The 18173-nt window shown below is 47.1% G+C and overlaps 1 protein-coding gene across 6 annotated transcripts in view; it reads right to left on the bottom strand.

Moving 5' to 3' along the window:
* FLRT1 (fibronectin leucine rich transmembrane protein 1) overlaps positions 1 to 18173 on the bottom strand; it is a 327690-nt gene that overhangs the window by 35907 nt on the left and 273610 nt on the right. Inside the window, exon 1 of one of the 6 annotated variants that reach the window (XM_063944929.1) lies at positions 7458 to 7761. The exons of 4 other annotated variants lie outside the window; for them this stretch is intronic. In XM_063944929.1, coding sequence (XP_063800999.1) covers positions 7458 to 7573 — 116 coding nt within the window. In that variant the 5' untranslated portion in view covers positions 7574 to 7761. Of the gene's footprint in view, positions 1 to 7457; positions 7762 to 18173 lie in introns of those variants that run through there. One more of the 6 variants, XM_063944934.1, reaches the window with a different exon arrangement.

Here is an 18173-nt window from a genome sequence, read left to right as displayed (position 1 = left end):
TCATGTGTGTGTGTGTATATATGTATGTATATACATCTGTATATATGTATGCACAAATTGCACATGGATATATATGTACTATAATTAGAATAAAGTAAACTTTTATTAAGCACTTACATGTGCCGCCAGGAAGAAAGCAGGCTGCAGAGGACGCTAGACAGCCATTAATAATACTCATGCAGCAGCAAAAAAAAAAAAAAAAGGGGGGTGGTTCTGGGTGCTCGGAAAAACCCCCTGGGTGCGCCACTGGTAATATATCAAAACATTGTATATCATACATTCGGGCAGATGTATTAAGCCTGGAGAAGTGATAAAGCAGTGATAAGTGCAAGGTAATAACGCACCAGCCAGTCAGCTCATAACTGCCAATTTACATATTGTAGCTGATTGGCTGGTGCGATATCAACTTGCACTTATCACTGCTTTATCGCTTATCCAGGCTTAATACTGTACATCTACCCCATAGTCTGCTATCAGACGAAACGCATAGGTTGCTATTGGGAATTATCCACTTAATACCTTACCAAAGTATTTCGACATGAGACGTCGTTAAGGCAACGAGGCAATCCTTCCTCAAATTCAGATAAGGTATATTTTTATTAATATAATGAACAGCATTTTTATATTTCATACTAAATAAATTTGATCTATAGTATTAAAATATACCCTTGTATTGATTGTATCACCTTGTTCTGAGATACATGAATAAAAGTATGAAGAAAGTGGAGTGATCCCAATATTGCATGTGTAATATCCAAGGGGCTACTCTAGGGGGTCATTCTGAGTTGATCGTAGCTGTGCTAAATTTAGCACAGCTACGATCGTAAACTCAGACATGCGGGGGGACGCCCAGCACAGGGCTAGTACACCCCGCATGTCAGTCCCGCCCCCCCGGCAAAATTACAAAACCATTGCACAGAGGCGATGCCTTTGTATCTGCAGAGTAACTCCTGGCCAGCGCAGCTCCTGCGGCTGGCCGGGAGTTGTGTGTTGCTGCCGCTGGCCGCAGCGGCTGTGTGAGACGACACGCAGCCGTTGCGCCATGCCCCCCCAACGTTCCGGCCACACCTGCGTTGGCCGGAACGCACCTACTAAACGGCGGCTTAACGCCGCCGTTCAGCACCCTCCCGCCCAGCGACAGCCTCTGTCTCAGAGGCGATTGCTGGGCACCGACGACTGCCATGCGGCGGCGCACTGCGGAGCAGGCGCATTTCTGACCCGATCGTTGCGCTGCGACAAACTGCAGCGAGCGATCGGGTCGGAATGACCCCCTAGATCTATTAAAACTGCAACTACCAGGGACAGTTAAGAAGATGTAACCAAGCGCTGTGTATAAGTGCAAGTGTAGCGGAGTGAGAAAAAAAATTCTTGATGTTTGTAGTATAGGTAGGCAGCTGCTTATTAGTTGTTGTTTGCTGCCTAACGATACTCCAAACATCAAGAATTTCAAATAAAACCAAAGGATTCCAATATTGCACAGACTGTGGCGGCTGTAAGAACAGACAACTACAAAATCCATTATAGACTTCAGGTCAAACACAACAAAGGCGGAATTCAAAATCAAAGACCATATAACTTGTCAGACAGAGGGAGCAATATACGTACTAGAATGCCCGTGTGGAAAACAGTACGTAGGACAAACCAAGCGCAAACTCAAACTCAAAACCAGAATTTGCAGAGCACGTCTACAACATAAGAAAAGGTTTAAAAATGCATAGCGTGTGAGCTCATTTCCTAACCAAACACAACAAAGACCCCACAGGTCTAAAATTCATCTGAATCCATAATGTCAGAGCGCACTGGAGGGGGGGAAATGTAGTCAACTCCCTAAAGAAAAAAGAAACTGAATGGATCTATAAGCTAAAAACATTGGAACCACAGGGTCTAAATATCGACATAGAACTAAATGTTTTCCTTTAATTAACGTACATCACTCCTCTGAATTTACAGTCCACTGATTTTTATTTTTATTTATTTTTTCTATTTTTATTTATTTATTTATTTTATTTTTAGATTTATTTATCTTTATTTTTATTTATTTATTTTTATTTTATAATTTATTCTTATTTGTTATTTCTATTTAGTCACTAGTTACTCTTGTCTTCAATTACTGACTTTATTTCACTTTTAGATTTTATTCTTACTACTTTCCATTTTTTTCTATATAAGTGCAATAGAAGATTTTATGCCATGAGGATGTTGCCGCAACCCCACTTCCAGTTCCAGCCACTTCCGTTTTTTCTAGTAAAGTTTTTACCCTATGAAAGGAGCACACATGGCAATCTCCACCTATCCTTGAAAAAGAATCCAGCAGGATTTGAAACGAGTTGGGTTATCGTGGGAGCAGACACAGAAGCGTGAAGAAGTCCCGCCGCTGCCAGTGTCTGACGTCACCGGAAGCCAATGCCTGAACTTCCGTAAAAAGTACACAGTGCTCGGGGCGGTAATTGGACTGCATCTGAATTAGGGTAAGCTAGGGATAGCTCTTTGAAACAGAACTCTAACCATACTTATCTAGTGTCTGGAATCTCCAACAGCACCCGGAAAGAGGCTGTAAACATTGACTGTTTTTAACCTTTTTTTCCCACACTGCACTTATCTCAAACCATTCTTTATCTTTGTAGCTCTATCTTCCCTCTTTTTTCCCTATTTAAGTATTTATTTTATTTTATATTTATTTTTACTTTTACCTATTTCATTTTTTATTTAATTTATTTATTTATTTATTATTTTCTCACTCCAGCGATTGGTTATACCTTCTTAACTAACCAGATCTCGTGATTCACAAACTAAGCAGCTCACCACAAGCGCAGCAAGCTATTAATCCTTTTTAACTATATGGGGCAGTTTAAGGGGCATATTCATGATGAAAAAAAGTATGCAATGAGAATTTTTAGTTTTAAATTCTCATTGCATTCTCTTACAATTTTTTCATTATTCATCAAGGGCCCCTCTTAAAATTATCACTCCCGAAAAATTTGCTTTTTGCGAAGTCAGTTTTTTGGGAAGGGATCATTTACCCCTCAGGCTGCCGCCTGAAGACTGGAGCACTGCAGGCGCACTCACCCTGACCCCCTGCCGACACCTTATTGGCGGGTCTCTCTGGCAGCAGAAACCTCCTCTCCTCCCTGCCCATGCCAGCACCTTACTGCCAGGGATGCCCCCCCCCCATTGGAACATTGCATACTAATTTGCCGCAGCTGCGGCTCCCTGCCCCCAGTCGCCGGCCCGCCGGGACAACCTATACAGCTGCAGCCGATTCTCCCTGCTCTCTCCTGCCGCCAGCACCATAGTACTGCGGCACCCCCTCCAGGACTATATATGCAACCACTGCTGCCACTCGCCACCATCATCTTAGTACTGGGGCTGCCTGGCTGCAGAGCGGCACTGCCCCCCCCCCACACACACACACACACACTTTCCTCCCCCTCTCTGCTGTACAAGCTACTGTGTATACGGCAGCTTGTGCTGAGATTTGGGGGCTGTTCGCCATCTCAGGATGGCGAACAGTTTCATGATCAAACGCCCCAAAAAATGCTTTTTCGGAGTTTGATGAATGTAACATTTTCTACATTCCCTGGGGAGTGTAGAAATTGTGACATTTTAAGGATGATGAATATGCCCCTAAGAGGTGAGAGGGCTCATGTGCAAGGCCCCCTCCTCTGTGACAGTGCAGTAGACTCTGCCTTTGTGCCAGAGTCTACTGTGCATTCACAGGTCTCCTGAAAAATGGCACCTGCGCCTTACTCCCAGGGACTTTTCTAGTGTACATGCACAAATCACCAAAAAACTGTCTACCACGCCATTTTTCTGTGATTTCTGCTGCTCTGCAGCATGGGGCCACTGGATGATGTGGGACAGCAGAGAGGCAAGTATAATGATATATGGGTGCAGGGTGTGCGGTGTGGACAGGGGGCACTGGACACCTCGCACCCATTACTACTTACCTATAGGTATGAACATTTACATATTGTCATTTTTCTACTATAATAGAGCATTGTTCCTTCATCTTTTGTTTTAGATATGCCTGAAACAACCACTTAGAGGAAAACATCTTATATCAAAAGTGAAACATATATTACTATTTGGTTATAAATATTATTATACTTTGGGTTTGGCTTCTGTATTATATGTTTAGACATACCACACTATGGGGGCATATGTAATAGGGTCCGAGTTTGCTGGAGATGCGGGATGCCGACCAATCTCTGATTTTTTTTAAAGTGTCATTTACAATGCAAAACTATGCCTTGTAAATGATTGGCGCTTAAAAATCATCCGAGATCGGCCGGCATCCCGAATCTCCGGCAAATTCGGACCCTATTACATATGCCCCTATATATGCCTTTATTCCATTTCTTGGAGGTACTAACAACTATGGAAGTATTGAAACCTATTGTTTTAAATAGAAGTAAGACCATGTACGATGAGCATGTAAAAATATATATTGGTGTTGTTTATACTTAATGCACTACTTGTGGTGCCTCTTGTTTTTTTTTTTTTTTTTTTTAAAGCCAAATTATTACTATTATGAACACTAGGTTAGTACTTTGTTGGGCCACCTTTTGCCTTTCATACGGCTGGAATTGTTCTAGGCATGGATTCTGCTAACTGTATATTTTATTGGGAACATTAGCCAAATGTAATGTGTGTTTGTGTGAATGAACTGCAGCTTTATGTCGCTACAGCACACTTCTATAACTGGGGCAATAAACAAACAATGATCCTTTGGACTAATGTTCAGAAATAGAAACTGGCCCTGAAAACCATGGACTTCTTTTCCTTCTTTCATTAACTTTGTTGCTATTTGTTGTAGTGGTTATACTGCTGCTATCGCCCCCGAACACATGCCAAAGGGAATATATAATTGGAGCTAAAATGCATGTCCCACAGACCATGTTTAATGAAAAACAAAACCTTGAAAATGAAGTAACATTTCTTCTTTCCAGTCTGTTGGGAATTCTGTCTCCAGCAAACAGGCACTTTGTGCACCCAACACATTGGCAGAGCAGCAAATAAATATCAGCTGGGCTTGAGAGACACTTGGGTCAAGTGAAAACTACATATCTTTGGAGACTGTAACTGGCTGTACACAGGGCCGGTGCAAGGTTTCTTGGCACCCTAGGCAAAACTTCAACCTACCCCCCCCCCCCCCCCCCCCCCCCCCAGTGCTGTCACTGTGCATAACTCCTTATGAATATGATAGCAGGGATGATTGTGTTCCTGTGCATTTTATAGCGGGGTCATGTTGCTGTTAGTGGGCCCCATTGCAAAAACCTGAAAGCGCCCGTTCCCTCCCCGTCATTGTCACTACAATGTCCCTTAGGAGAGAGAGAGGGGAGTGAGAGACAAAGAGGGTGTTGGGGAGAGAAGGAGAGAGAGGAGCAAGAAATAGAGGGTGTCAGGGAGAAATAGAGAAAGTGTTGAGAGGGGAGAGAGAGATGGCATCAGAGAGACAGAGAGGGTGCCAGAGAGAGAAAGGGGGGAGTGCGAGCAGGAGTGAGAGAGAAAGTATCATGGAGGGAGGGAGAGAGAAATAGGGAAGAGAGAGTGAGTTTCAGGGAGAGAAAGAGGTAGAGACAGGGAGTCGGTGAGAGACTGTGTCAGGGAGGGAGAGAGAGAGAGAGGAAGAGAGACAGTGTCAGGGAAAGAGACAGTGTCAGAGAGGGAGAGAGTGTGACAGGGAGAGAGAGATAGTGGGGGGTCATTCCAAGTTGATCGCTCGCTAGCTAGTTTTAGCAGCCGTGCAAACGCTATGCCGCCGCCCACTGGGGAGTGTATGTTAGCTTAGCAGAAGTGAGAACGCTTGTGCAGCCGAGCTCTGCAAAAACAGTTTGTGCAGTTTCAGAGTAGCTCTGAACCTACTCAGCGCTTGCGATCACTTCAGTCTATTCGTGTCCGGATTTGATGTCATACACCCGCCCAGCCACGCCTGCGTTTTTACAGACACGTCTGCGTTTTTACAGACACGTCTGCGTTTTTACAGACACGTCTGCGTTTTTACAGCCACGCCTGCGTTTTTACAGACACGTCTGCGTTTTTGCAAACACTCCCTGAAAAAGATCAGTTGACACCCAGAAACGCCCCCTTCCTGTCAATCTTCTTGCGGCCGTCAGTGCGACTGAAAACTTTGCTAGAACCTGTGCAAAACAACAAAGGCCTTTGTACTCGTACGCCGCGCGTGCGCATTGCGGTGCATATGCATGGGCAGAAAAGCCGTTTTTTAGCCTGATCGCAGCGCTGCGAACAACGGCAGATAGCGATCAACTCGGAATGACCCCCAGTGTCAGAGAGAGTCAGGAAGAAAGTAAGGGAGGGACAGTGTCAGAAAGAGAGAGAGGTACAAGAGAGGGTGTTAGGGAGAGAGAGAGAGAGAGAGGGAGGAGCGAGCAGGGGAGACACTACCTGACTACAGCACAGGACTGGGGGGGTGAAGCATAGACGAACAGACAGGGGCATGGACGGACAGACAGAGCACCATATAGGGCATGGACGGACAGACAGGGGCATAGACAGACGGGTGGACAGGGGGAGGCATAGACGGACAGATGAATGGAGCACCATATGGGGGCATAGATGGACGGATGGGGGTGTAGACGAATGGACAGAGCACCATATGCGGGCATAGATGGATAGACGGATGGGGGGTGTAGACGGACGGACAGAGCACCATATGGGTCATAGACGGACATGGGGGGCATAAACGGATGGACAGAGCACCATATAGGGGCACAGATGGATAGATGGAAAAGGTGGGCATAGATGGACAGAGCACCCCATGGGGGCATAGATGGATAGATGAACAGACGGACGGGGGGGCTGGCATAGATGAACGGTGGGGGGAGCACATAAATGGACACAGTACTATATGGGGGCATAGATGGATAGATGGACATGGGGGACATAGACAGACTATGAACCATATGTGGGCATAGACGGGGGGGGGGGGGGGCATAGATAGATGGATGTGGGGTGGCATAGACAGAACACCAGAGCATAGACAGACAGACGGGATGGATGGTAGGGGAAAGGGGGGCTCACTGACCGTTATTCTGTGTGGCACTGTCTAAACACGATCTGTCTGTCAGCTGTGCAGTGCTGTAGCTACTGCAAATACTGTATGCTTCTGGGTTCTCTCAAGCGGCGCCGGTCACACATTGAGGGTAGCTCTGCACCCTGCCTCCCACCCTCCCTTCCAGGAAGTAATCTACTGGTTCCAGAATTCGATGCGCGTCAGTACTAATTAAAAAAATAAATGATTTTTTCCCCCCAAAAGGGTGCAGTGGGATTGCTTGCCGGCTGGGCACCATAGCAGTTGCAACCCCTGCACCTTCTGTAGTTATGCCACGGCATATCCATGTGCAACACATTGCTGCAGATTTTGTCATCTTAGGGAGGGGGTGCCACCACCTGGTTCTTCCTGATACTACAGCCCTAAGTCAACTGTGATTACTTACTCAGGTATACGCTGATGAGCCATACCTTGGAGTCTTCTCTGAAACCCATTCCCTGATGGAGGTGTTCTCATGATGGTGTTCTCCTGGTCAGAGGCGTCACCTGGACTTGGTGACATCCAGACTGTACTCTGTTATCCCCCTTGTGCCGTCCGCGGGTGGAAAAGGGGGCGTGGCCTATGTTAAAGGGGCGTGGTCTCATTTACAATACTGAGTGCATCCCTCCAGCAGTGCTGCAGCAGCCCAGCGTCCCCGGAGATTGGGCTCCTCCTGTCACCACTGCTCCTGGTCAGTATTCCCTGCTCCTCTTCTGCTGCCACTACGCTGCTGTCCTCCTTCCCCTACCTCACACTGCCCCCTTGTGCCCAACACCCCACAGGACAGCCAGCAGCAGAACTGATGGGTGTCAGAACTGCCGGTGGTGAGGGTGACAAATATCGGCGGCTGGCTGGACCCGCGCCGCGGCTGCTGCAAGAGCAGCTTAGTAAAACATAATAAAAGATTCAATGGGAGCGTGCCGCCCTCTAGTGGCCGGCGCCCATAGGCAGCTGCCTAAAGCTGCCTAATGGTGGCGCCGGCCCTGGCTGTACACACTGCTATATCAGCAACTTGGCTGGTCCTGCTGTGGTCATGGTACTAACGCAATGCCTGAGAACTGAATCAATTGATCATTTTTTGGCATGCCTTATAATACAGTGAGCGGATGACCTCTGTCAGCCTGTGTATGTGTGTGGACACCTGCCAAGTGCATTAAGAGGCCATCATGTGATCTGGCTACCTGCAAGCTCTTGTAAAATGGCAGGATCGGACAGTTTGTGAGCAACATATGAATGCTGCTGATTCTTCTAAGTAGTCTACAGTACAAATACCTTAAGTAGAAATCGTAATGCAAATTCTGTATAAGGATGGCTTTCCAAAACTGTCCTTCAATCTCAGGTGGTCCTCTGGAAAGTTTCCAAATATGCTATGCAGTTTTGGCTCAAATCGAGTATTTCAAAATCACCAGTGAGCTCTCTCCTTCCATTAACATTAATTGCCTATATAGTCCTTGCCCCTACATCAAGTGTAGCCAGGGCCGGTGCTAGGGTGTTCGGCGCCCTCCTGCAAAATATAAATTTGCGCCCTCCCATACTTTACATGCAGGGCCGGAGGGTTACCATGGCCTCTTAGGCCCCTGAGCTGCAGGAGATCTGTGTAAGCCTATGGATGTGAACTCTCTGCCCATACACACCCTGTGCAGCGCTAGTTATGGCCCTACACACAGACAGTGCCGTAACTAGACATTTTAGCGCTGTGTGCACAAGAGGGCATTGGCGGCCTCCCTGTATGTAGAACAGGGGCACTGCGCGCCGCAGGCGCGCCCCCAAAAATTATGGGTGTGGCTTCATGGGGAAGGGGTGTGGCCACAAAATAATACCAATTCATATTACATATTATAGTAGTCTCCATTATTCAAACTACGCCGCACAGCAGCGCCACTACACCAGGTAGAGCCCCTTTTACACATTACGGCGGACAGATTTCCCTTTTTACACATTACGGCAGACAGCGCCTCCCTTTTTACACATTAAGGCAGACAGCATCCCCCTTTTTACACATTACGGCAGACAGCGTCCCCCTTTTTACACATTACGGCGGACAGAGTCCCCTTCTTACACATTACGGTAGACAGCATCCCCTTTTTACACATTACGGCAGACAGCGTCCCCCTTTTTACACATTACGGCAGACAGCGTCCCCCTTTTTACACATTACGGCGGACAGAGTCCCCTTCTTACACATTACGGTAGACAGCATCCCCTTTTTACACATTACGGCTCTGCATACAGATACACACATACATAAATACAGTATATACATAAATACAAACACACACATACATACACATACCCAGACACACACACACACACACACACACACACACACACACACACACACACACACACACACACACACACACTTTCTCTCTCACTCGTTTTACATCCACTTACCACAGTTGTGCTGGCCAGATCTTCAACAGCATGATCCTGTGTAGCTCCGCCCCCTGGTCCGTGTAGCTCCGCCCCTTTTCGACCGAACGATCCCTGACACTCCTCTCCCTGTCACAGGGGAAAGAGGAGAAGGCTTCATGCTGTCGGCGCTGCTGCGGCTGCCTGTCAGTGTGACAGGGCAGGCGCAGCAGCAGGGGGGGACAGGACGGCGCTTCAGCTGGGATGCAGAGCAGTGAAGGCGCCTCTCCTGCCCGGCGCCTACCTGCACTGCATCCCTTTGCTGAGCGGGTAGCGCCGGGCCTGAGTGTAGCTTCACTTTAACATAAAATCCAAGCCCTTCAAGATACAAAGCATCACCCCCCCCCCCCCCCCCCCCCCTTCCTCCTCCACCGATATTTCCAATTTTCACCAATGTCAGAACCTTCACAGGACACACACACTGACACAGGATCCTAATTTTGGGACTCTTGGCTAAAAACATTAGCAAGCTCTCTATCACACTGTCAGTTCCCACACCAGTCCTAGCAAGCTCTCTCTTACACTGACAGTTCCCACACCAGTCCCAGCAAGCTCTCTCTTACACTGACAGTTCCCTCACCAATTCCAGCAAGCTCTCTCTTACACTGACAGTCTCCCAGCAGTCCTAGCAACTCTCTCTTACACTGACAGTTCCCACACCAGTCCCAGCAAGCTCTCTCTTACACTGTCAATTCCCACACCAGTCCCAGCAAGCTCTCTCTTACACTGACAGTTCCCTCACCAATTCCAGCAAGCTCTCTCTTACACTGACAGTCTCCCAGCAGTCCTAGCAACTCTCTCTTACACTGACAGTTCCCACACCAGTCCTAGCAAGCTCTCTTTTACACTGACAGTCTCCCAGCAGTCCTAGCAACTCTCTCTTACACTGACAGTACCCACACCAGTCCTAGCAAGCTCTCTCTTACACTGACAGTTCCCACACCAGTCCCAGCAAGCTCTCTCTTACACTGACAGTTCCCTCACCAATTCCAGCAAGCTCTCTCTGACAGTCTCCCAGCAGTCCTAGCAACTCTCTCTTACACTGACAGTTCCCACAACAGTCCCAGCAAGCTCTCTATGCCCAATTCTCACTATGCGATAGGGGCCAGGTCAGCACATAGTCAGTATCGCAAGCACACGCATTATGTGCTTGCGATTCTGACTATGTGTGAATGTGGCTAAATTTCAATTTTGACTACCTCTTCTATAGAGATAGACTGTGCAGGCAAGTCAATTTTGACTAACTATTCTTGCGATGCCGACCGCGCGGGAACGCGCAACGGCATTGATTCGGGATCGCAAGGTGACTTTCACCTTGCAATCTGCGCTAACTTTTCTTACGATTTTGACTATATAGTCAAAATCGTAATAGAAAATAATCTCACCGTGTGTACACACCATTACACTGACAGTCAGGGCCAGATTAAGCCTTGGCGGTGCCCAGGGCACTTAAGACAGGGGGCTCTGTTGGAAGCAGGGGGGGGGGGGGGTTGTATTTTAGATTGTGCATACCTTCCAACATGACCCATTACATGTGGGACAAAATGCTCTCTATCTGGACTACCTTCTTATTATATGATTAGTGTTACATGTGGTGAACTTTTTAATTGATAAGACTGGTTTTTCAACACAGGTGGTGTCAATCAGAATTTAAGTAGGAAGTCCAAGTAGAGAGCATGGGGTCCCTCCTGGAATGGGTCATGTTTGGTTGTATGTATTGTGTACAGTATATTACATTTAACCTAATGGTAAATATTAGATTTAAACGTATAGTTTAATAATGCATGGGCACTGTTTATAGCGCCACATAAGTGAAAGACAACTATTTTATAACAATTACTTGTAGTGGAACAAAAACAACTTTACCAACCTTACAATACACACAGAAAAAGAAAATCTATAATTTATCTTGTCACATGCAAGAATAGCTCAGCCTCTGTACTACTTACACACTGGGACAGGACTCAGAAGGACTCTGTGTGTGTCTCTCTCTACACCCTCATTGGATAACAGGTTATACAGTATCCCAGACACCCAGGTTGAGAGGAAAAGCTGGGATCCCTGTGTCCGTTACAGCTCTCTCCACCCTTTTATCCCTCCTCTCGTCGGAAAGCTCCGTCGGTAGCCCATGAAACCTGATACTTCTGTGTCTCTGTCTGCACTGCATACTGTTCTGTTCGCATTCTGGCTCCCTGGTTCTGCTGCTGCATAATAGGGAAAGCAAGTGAAGTCAGTGTGGTCTGGTCGGGCGCCCCCCTGACAAAGGGGGGCCCGGGGTACAGTATGCCCTACACCCCCCTTAATCTGGCTATGCTGACAGTACCCCACCAGTCCCAGCAAGCTGTGTCCTTAAAGTGTCAGTTCCCCCACCAGTCCCAGCAAACTTGCCCCTTAAAAATGAGTATTTTGTTCGACACAAGAGAATAGCTGACCTTAGTTTACCAGGATACACTTACACTCCATTTTACCTAGATACTTGATAGTAATTACTTTCTTTCCTCCCTCGCAATTAAAAATAATTTTCTTCACAATGTGTTTTCAGTTCAGGCACAGACATAAGACAGATATTTCTGTAAGATAAAATATCCTCCCCGCTAAATAATAGTATATACGTATTTTAATTAATAGTTTTTGCAGATATGTTTGCCTGAATACATCTTGTATATTATGTTATTAAAAGATAGCAATTGACTTTTCAGATGCCCAGGTATAATCAGAATAAAATGTGACTATCAGTGACCTGTAGATTATTCTTCTTTAAAATGTACTGAAGCCAAATGAAGGATGGGAAGAAATACATGTTACCCTTTGGCGTAGATTTTAATGACACCAGAACTGTCTCCCTGTTTAAAGTATTCAATGAACAAATAGCAGTGAGAAATAAGTATATTTGCTCCAGTATGATGGTTTTATTCATTCCCCAGAGTCAAATCCAGCAAATGTTCCTTTCGCTCTCTCCCTCCCCTATGCCGGGATTACAGTGAGAGACTCAGAACCCATCTCACAGTGTCAATACTTCACTCAGAGCTCATTCTTTAATCTCTGCTTTGCTCTAGGAGCCGCTGGCAAGTTGTCCCTGGCAGGGTCAAACCTGGAGACTTACTTACCTCATCACTATTTGACGACAGTCTTCCTGATATGTTCTCTTGGGATGTATTAACCTCTCACCTCCACGGCTTGCTAAATAAGTATTTACTGTTACTGAAACTATCATCTATTCTACTTTCTAAATATTACATGGGCTTGGGGGTTTACACCATTATTCATTTACTGCAAGAGCTGTATCGGTTTCATTATATGTGTGAGTGTGGATGTATTGCGGAATGGTGCTTACAGTTATTGTTGGCGGTCATCTGCATGCATGGTAATGTGGAACACATAACAACGGTTACTACACTGGTCACAGGCCTCTGTTACTGTAAATTACACGTGGCCAGTGCTCTCCATCTACACACAAAGGGGTAAATGTATGAAGAAGTGATGAGTCGAGAAGTGAGCCAGTGGAGAAGTTGCCCATGGCAACCAATCAGCTGCTCTGTATAATTTTATAGTATGCAAATTATAAATGTTACTTCAATGCTCATTGGTTGCCATGGGCAACTTCTCCACTGGCACACTTCTCCACTCTTATCATTGCTTCATACATTTACCCCTGGACCTGATTCTCAGTTGCATGCACATTCTTTTCTAAGGCTGGCCACAGCAAACATATGCAACTCTGTGTATCTCCGAGTGATTCTGGCTCAGTCGCATATTGAAAATTTCTTTCCATCCATCAAATGGGAGTTACTCTGAACCGTCTCCTGGCTGTATTGTCTGCATGTAGCAGTGATGTCTGCATGTAGCCCAAGATACACCATATTCTGAGTTGTGCATTTGCCGTCTGGACACCTATGTCAGTGGTATCTCTTGCACCTAGCACAATGTACATGTAAGTGCCAATAATAGTGCTGCTATAGTGGATGGGGGGCTAGGAGCGGTGCAGTCATGGAGATCCATGCGACTTGATTTCTACAGAATACAAAATCAGGCCTGTAGTCTGTAATGCTGTCTGTCTCTGGCTCTCATTACTGTGTTTTTCCAATATCCACTCTGTTTATGTGCATAGTTCCCGATTCAGATGGCACAGTCCCGGTTTGAGTGGACTACCCCACCACTCAGGACCTATGTCATGGTCGCAGGTCTGTTGGGAGGTGCTTTTATGTGAGACAGGTCACTGGTCTTACTTTTTGTATGTAAGGACAATGTTGGGAATTAAACATGCATACACTCTATGTATAAATGTGTATCAGTGTCTTGTTCTCATTGACTACATTTCTTTTCACATAAAATAACTGATTCCGGTTTCAATTGTACGTGAAATTTTGGGCCCGGATGTTCCCGATAGGCCTGAGTTTTGGCTCTTTCATTTAATCATTATCTCTGTGTATAAAAAAAACTCTTTTCTCTATCGTCCTAAGTGGATGCTGGGGTTCCTGAAAGGACCATGGGGAATAGCGGCTCCGCAGGAGACAGGGCACAAAAGTAAAGCTTTTACAGGTCAGGTGGTGTGTACTGGCTCCTCCCCCTATGACCCTCCTCCAGACTCCAGTTAGATTTTTGTGCCCGGCCGAGAAGGGTGCAATTCTAGGTGGCTCTCATAAAGAGCTGCTTAGAGAGTTTAGCTTAGGTTTTTTGTTTTACAGTGATTCCTGCTGGCAACAGGATCACTGCAACGAGGGACAGAGGGGAGAAGAAGTGAACTCACCTGCGTGCAGGATGGATTGGCTTCTTGGCTACTGGACATGAAGCTCCAGAGGGACGATCACAGGTACAGCCTGGATGGTCACCGGAGCCACGCCGCCGGCCCCCTCACAGATGCTGAAGCAAGAAGAGGTCCAGAATCGGCGGCTGAAGACTCCTGCAGTCTTCTTAAGGTAGCGCACAGCACTGCAGCTGTGCGCCATTTTCCTCTCAGCACACTTCACACGGCAGTCACTGAGGGTGCAGGGCGCTGGGGGGGGGGCGCCCTGGGAGGCAAATGAAAACCTTTAAAAAGGCTAAAAATACCTCACATATAGCCCCAGAGGCTATATGGAGATATTTACCCCTGCCTAAATGTACTAAATAGCGGGAGACGAGCCCGCCGGAAAAGGGGCGGGGCCTATCTCCTCAGCACACGGCGCCATTTCTGTCACAGCTCCGCTGGTCAGGAAGGCTCCCAGGTCTCTCCCCTGCACTGCACTACAGAAACAGGGTATAACAGAGAGGGGGGGCAAAATAAATGGCAATATATTAATATAAAAGCAGCTATAAGGGAGCACTTAATCATAAGGCTATCCCTGTCATATATAGCGCTTTTTGGTGTGTGCTGGCAGACTCTCCCTCTGTCTCCCCAAAGGGCTAGTGGGTCCTGTCTTCGTATAGAGCATTCCCTGTGTGTCTGCTGTGTGTCGGTACGTGTGTGTCGACATGTATGAGGACGTTATTGGTGTGGAGGCGGAGCAATTGCCAAATATGAGGATGTCACCTTCTAGGGGGTCGACACCAGAATGGATGCCTTTATTTGTGGAATTACGGGATAGCGTCAACTCCCTTAAGCAGTCGTTTGCCGACATGAGGCGGCCGGACACTCAATTAGTGCCTGTCCAGGCGCCTCAAACACCGTCAGGGGCTGTAAAACGCCCCTTGCCTCAGTCGGTCGACACAGACCCAGACACAGGCACTGATTCCGGTGGTGAAGGTGACGAATCAACCGTATTTTCCAGTAGGGCCACACGTTATATGATTTTGGCAATAAAGGAGATGTTACATTTAGCTGATACTACAGGTACCACTAAACAGGGTATTATGTGGGGTGAAAAAACTACCAGTAGTTTTTACCGAATCAGAAGAATTAAATGACGTGTGTGATGAAGCGTGGGGTGCCCCGATAAAAAACTGCTAATTTCAAAGAAGTTATTGGCTTTATACCCTTTCCCGCCAGAGGTTAGGGAGCGCTGGGAAACACCTCCTAGGGTGGACAAAGCGCTAACACGCTCATCAAAACAAGTGGCGTTACCCTCTCCTGAGACGGCCGCACTTAAAGATCCATCAGATAGGAGGATGGAAAATATCCAAAAAGGTATATACACACATGCAGGTGTTATACTACGACCAGCTATTGCGACTGCCTGGATGTGCAGTGCTGGGGTAGTTTGGTCAGAGTCCCTGATCGAAAATATTGATACCCTGGACAGGGACAATATTTTACTGTCGTTAGAACAAATAAAGGATGCATTTCTTTATATGCGTGATGCACAGAGAGATATCTGCACACTGGCATCACGGGTAAGTGCTATGTCCATTTCGGCCAGAAGAGCTTTATGGACACGACAGTGGACAGGCGATGCGTAGAGGAGTTATTTGGGGTCGGTCTATCGGATTTGGTGGCCACGGCTACGGCCGGGAAATCCACCTTTCTACCTCAAGTCACTCCCCAACTGAAAAAGGCACCGACCTTTCAACGCAGCCCTTTCGTTCCTTTAAAAATAAGAGAGCAAAGGGCTATTCATATCTGCCACGAGGCAGAGGACGAGGGAAGAGTCAGCAACAGGCAGCTCCTTCCCAGGAACAGAAGCCCTCCCCGGCTTCTACAAAAGCCTCAGCATGACGCTGGGGCTTCGCAAGCGGACTCGGGGGCGGTAGGCGGTCGTCTCAAGAATTACAGCGCGCAGTGGGCTCACTCGCAGGTAAATCCCTGGATCCTGCAGATAATATCTCAGGGGTACAGGTTGAAATTAGAGACAGAGCCACCTCGCCGTTTCCTGAAGTCTGCTTTACCAACGTCCCCCTCAGAAAGGGAGACGGTTTTGGAAGCCATTCACAAGCTGTATTCTCAGCAGGTGATAGTCAAGGTACCTCTTCTACAACAAGGGAAGGGGTATTATTCCACTCTTTTTGTGGTACCGAAGCCGGATGGCTCGGTAAGGCCTATTCTAAATCTGAAGTCCTTGAACCTGTACATAAAGAAGTCCAAGTTCAAGATGGAGTCACTCAGAGCAGTGATAGCGAACCTGGAAGAAGGGGACTTTATGGTATCCTTGGACATCAAGGATGCGTATCTCCACGTTCCAATTACCCCTCACACCAGGGGTACCTCAGGTTCGTTGTACAAAACTGTCACTATCAGTTTCAGACGCTGCCGTTTGGTTTGTCCACGGCACCTCGGGTCTTTACAAAGGTAATGGCCGAGATAATATTTCTTCTTCGAAGAAAAGGCGTATTAATTATCCCATACTTGGACGATCTCCTAATAAGGGCAAGGTCCAGAGAACAGCTAGAGATGGGTTTAGCACTATCTCAAGAGGTGCTAAAGCAGCACGGATGGATTCTGAATATTCCAAAATCCCAATTAATGCCGACAACTCGTCTGCTGTTCCTGGGGATGATTCTGGACACAGTTCAGAAAAAGGTTTTTCTTCCCGAAGAAAAAGCCAAGGAGTTATCTGACCTGGTCAGGAACCTCCTAAAACCAGGAAAGGTGTCTGTACATCAATGCACAAGAGTCCTGGGAAAAAATGGTAGCTTCTTACGAAGCAATCCCTTTCGGCAGATTCCATGCAAAGGGATCTGTTGGACAAATGGTCAGGGTCGCATCTTCAGATGCACCTGCGGATAACCCTGTCGCCGAGGACAAGGGTATCCCTTCTGTGGTGGTTGCAGGAGGCTCATCTATTGGAGGGCCGCAGATTCGGCATGCAGGATTGGATCCTGGTGACCACGGAGGCCAGCCTGAGAGGCTGGGGAGCAGTCACACAGGGAAGAAATTTCCAGGGAGTGTGGTCGAGCCTGAAAAAGTCTCTTCACATAAGCATTCTGGAACTAAGAGCAATCTACAATGCTCTAAGCCAGGCGGAACCTCTGCTTCAAGGAAGACCGGTGTTGATCCAGTCGGACAACATCACGGCAGTCGCCCATGTAAACAGACAGGGCGGCACAAGAAGCAGGAGGGCAATGGCAGAAGCTGCCAGGATCCTTCGCTGGGCGGAGAATCACGTGATAGCACTGTCAGCAGTATTCATCCCGGGCGTGGACAACTGGGAAGCAGACTTCCTCAGCAGACACGACCTTCACCCGGGAGAGTGGGGACTTCATCCAGAAGTTTTCCACATGCTATTAAACCGTTGGGTAAAACCAATGGTGGACATGATGGCGTCTCGCCTCAACAAAACACTGGACAGGTATTGCGCCAGGTCAAGAGATCCGCAGGCAATAGCTGTGGACGCGCTGGTAACACCTTGGGTGTACCAGTCGGTATATGTGTTTCCTCCTCTGCCTCTCATACCAAAGGTATTGAGGATTATACGGCAAAGAGGAGTAAGACTAGTGGCTCCGGATTGGCCAAGAAGGACTTGGTACCCGGAACTTCAAGAGATGGTCACGGACGATCCGTGGCCTCTACTTCTGAGAAGGGACTTGCTTCAGCAGGGTACTTGTCTTTTTCAAGAATTACCGCGGCTGCGTTTGACGGCATGGCGTTTGAATGCCAGATCCTAAAAGGAAAAGGCATTCCAGAAGAAGTCATTCCTACCTTGATAAAGGCAAGGAAGGAAGTCACCGCGAAGCATTATCGCCGTATTTGGCGAAAATATGTTGCGTGGTGCGAGCAGCGGAGTGCTCCGATGGAGGAATTTCAACTGGGTCGTTTTCCTACATTTCCTGCAATCAGGATTGTCTATGGGTCTCAAAT

Source organism: Pseudophryne corroboree, chromosome 11 (genome assembly GCF_028390025.1).
Source record: "Pseudophryne corroboree isolate aPseCor3 chromosome 11, aPseCor3.hap2, whole genome shotgun sequence".
Classification (NCBI taxonomy): Eukaryota; Metazoa; Chordata; class Amphibia; order Anura; family Myobatrachidae; genus Pseudophryne; species Pseudophryne corroboree.
Note: the sequence above shows the minus strand (reverse complement) of the source record. Positions and strands in the feature narration are given on the sequence as shown.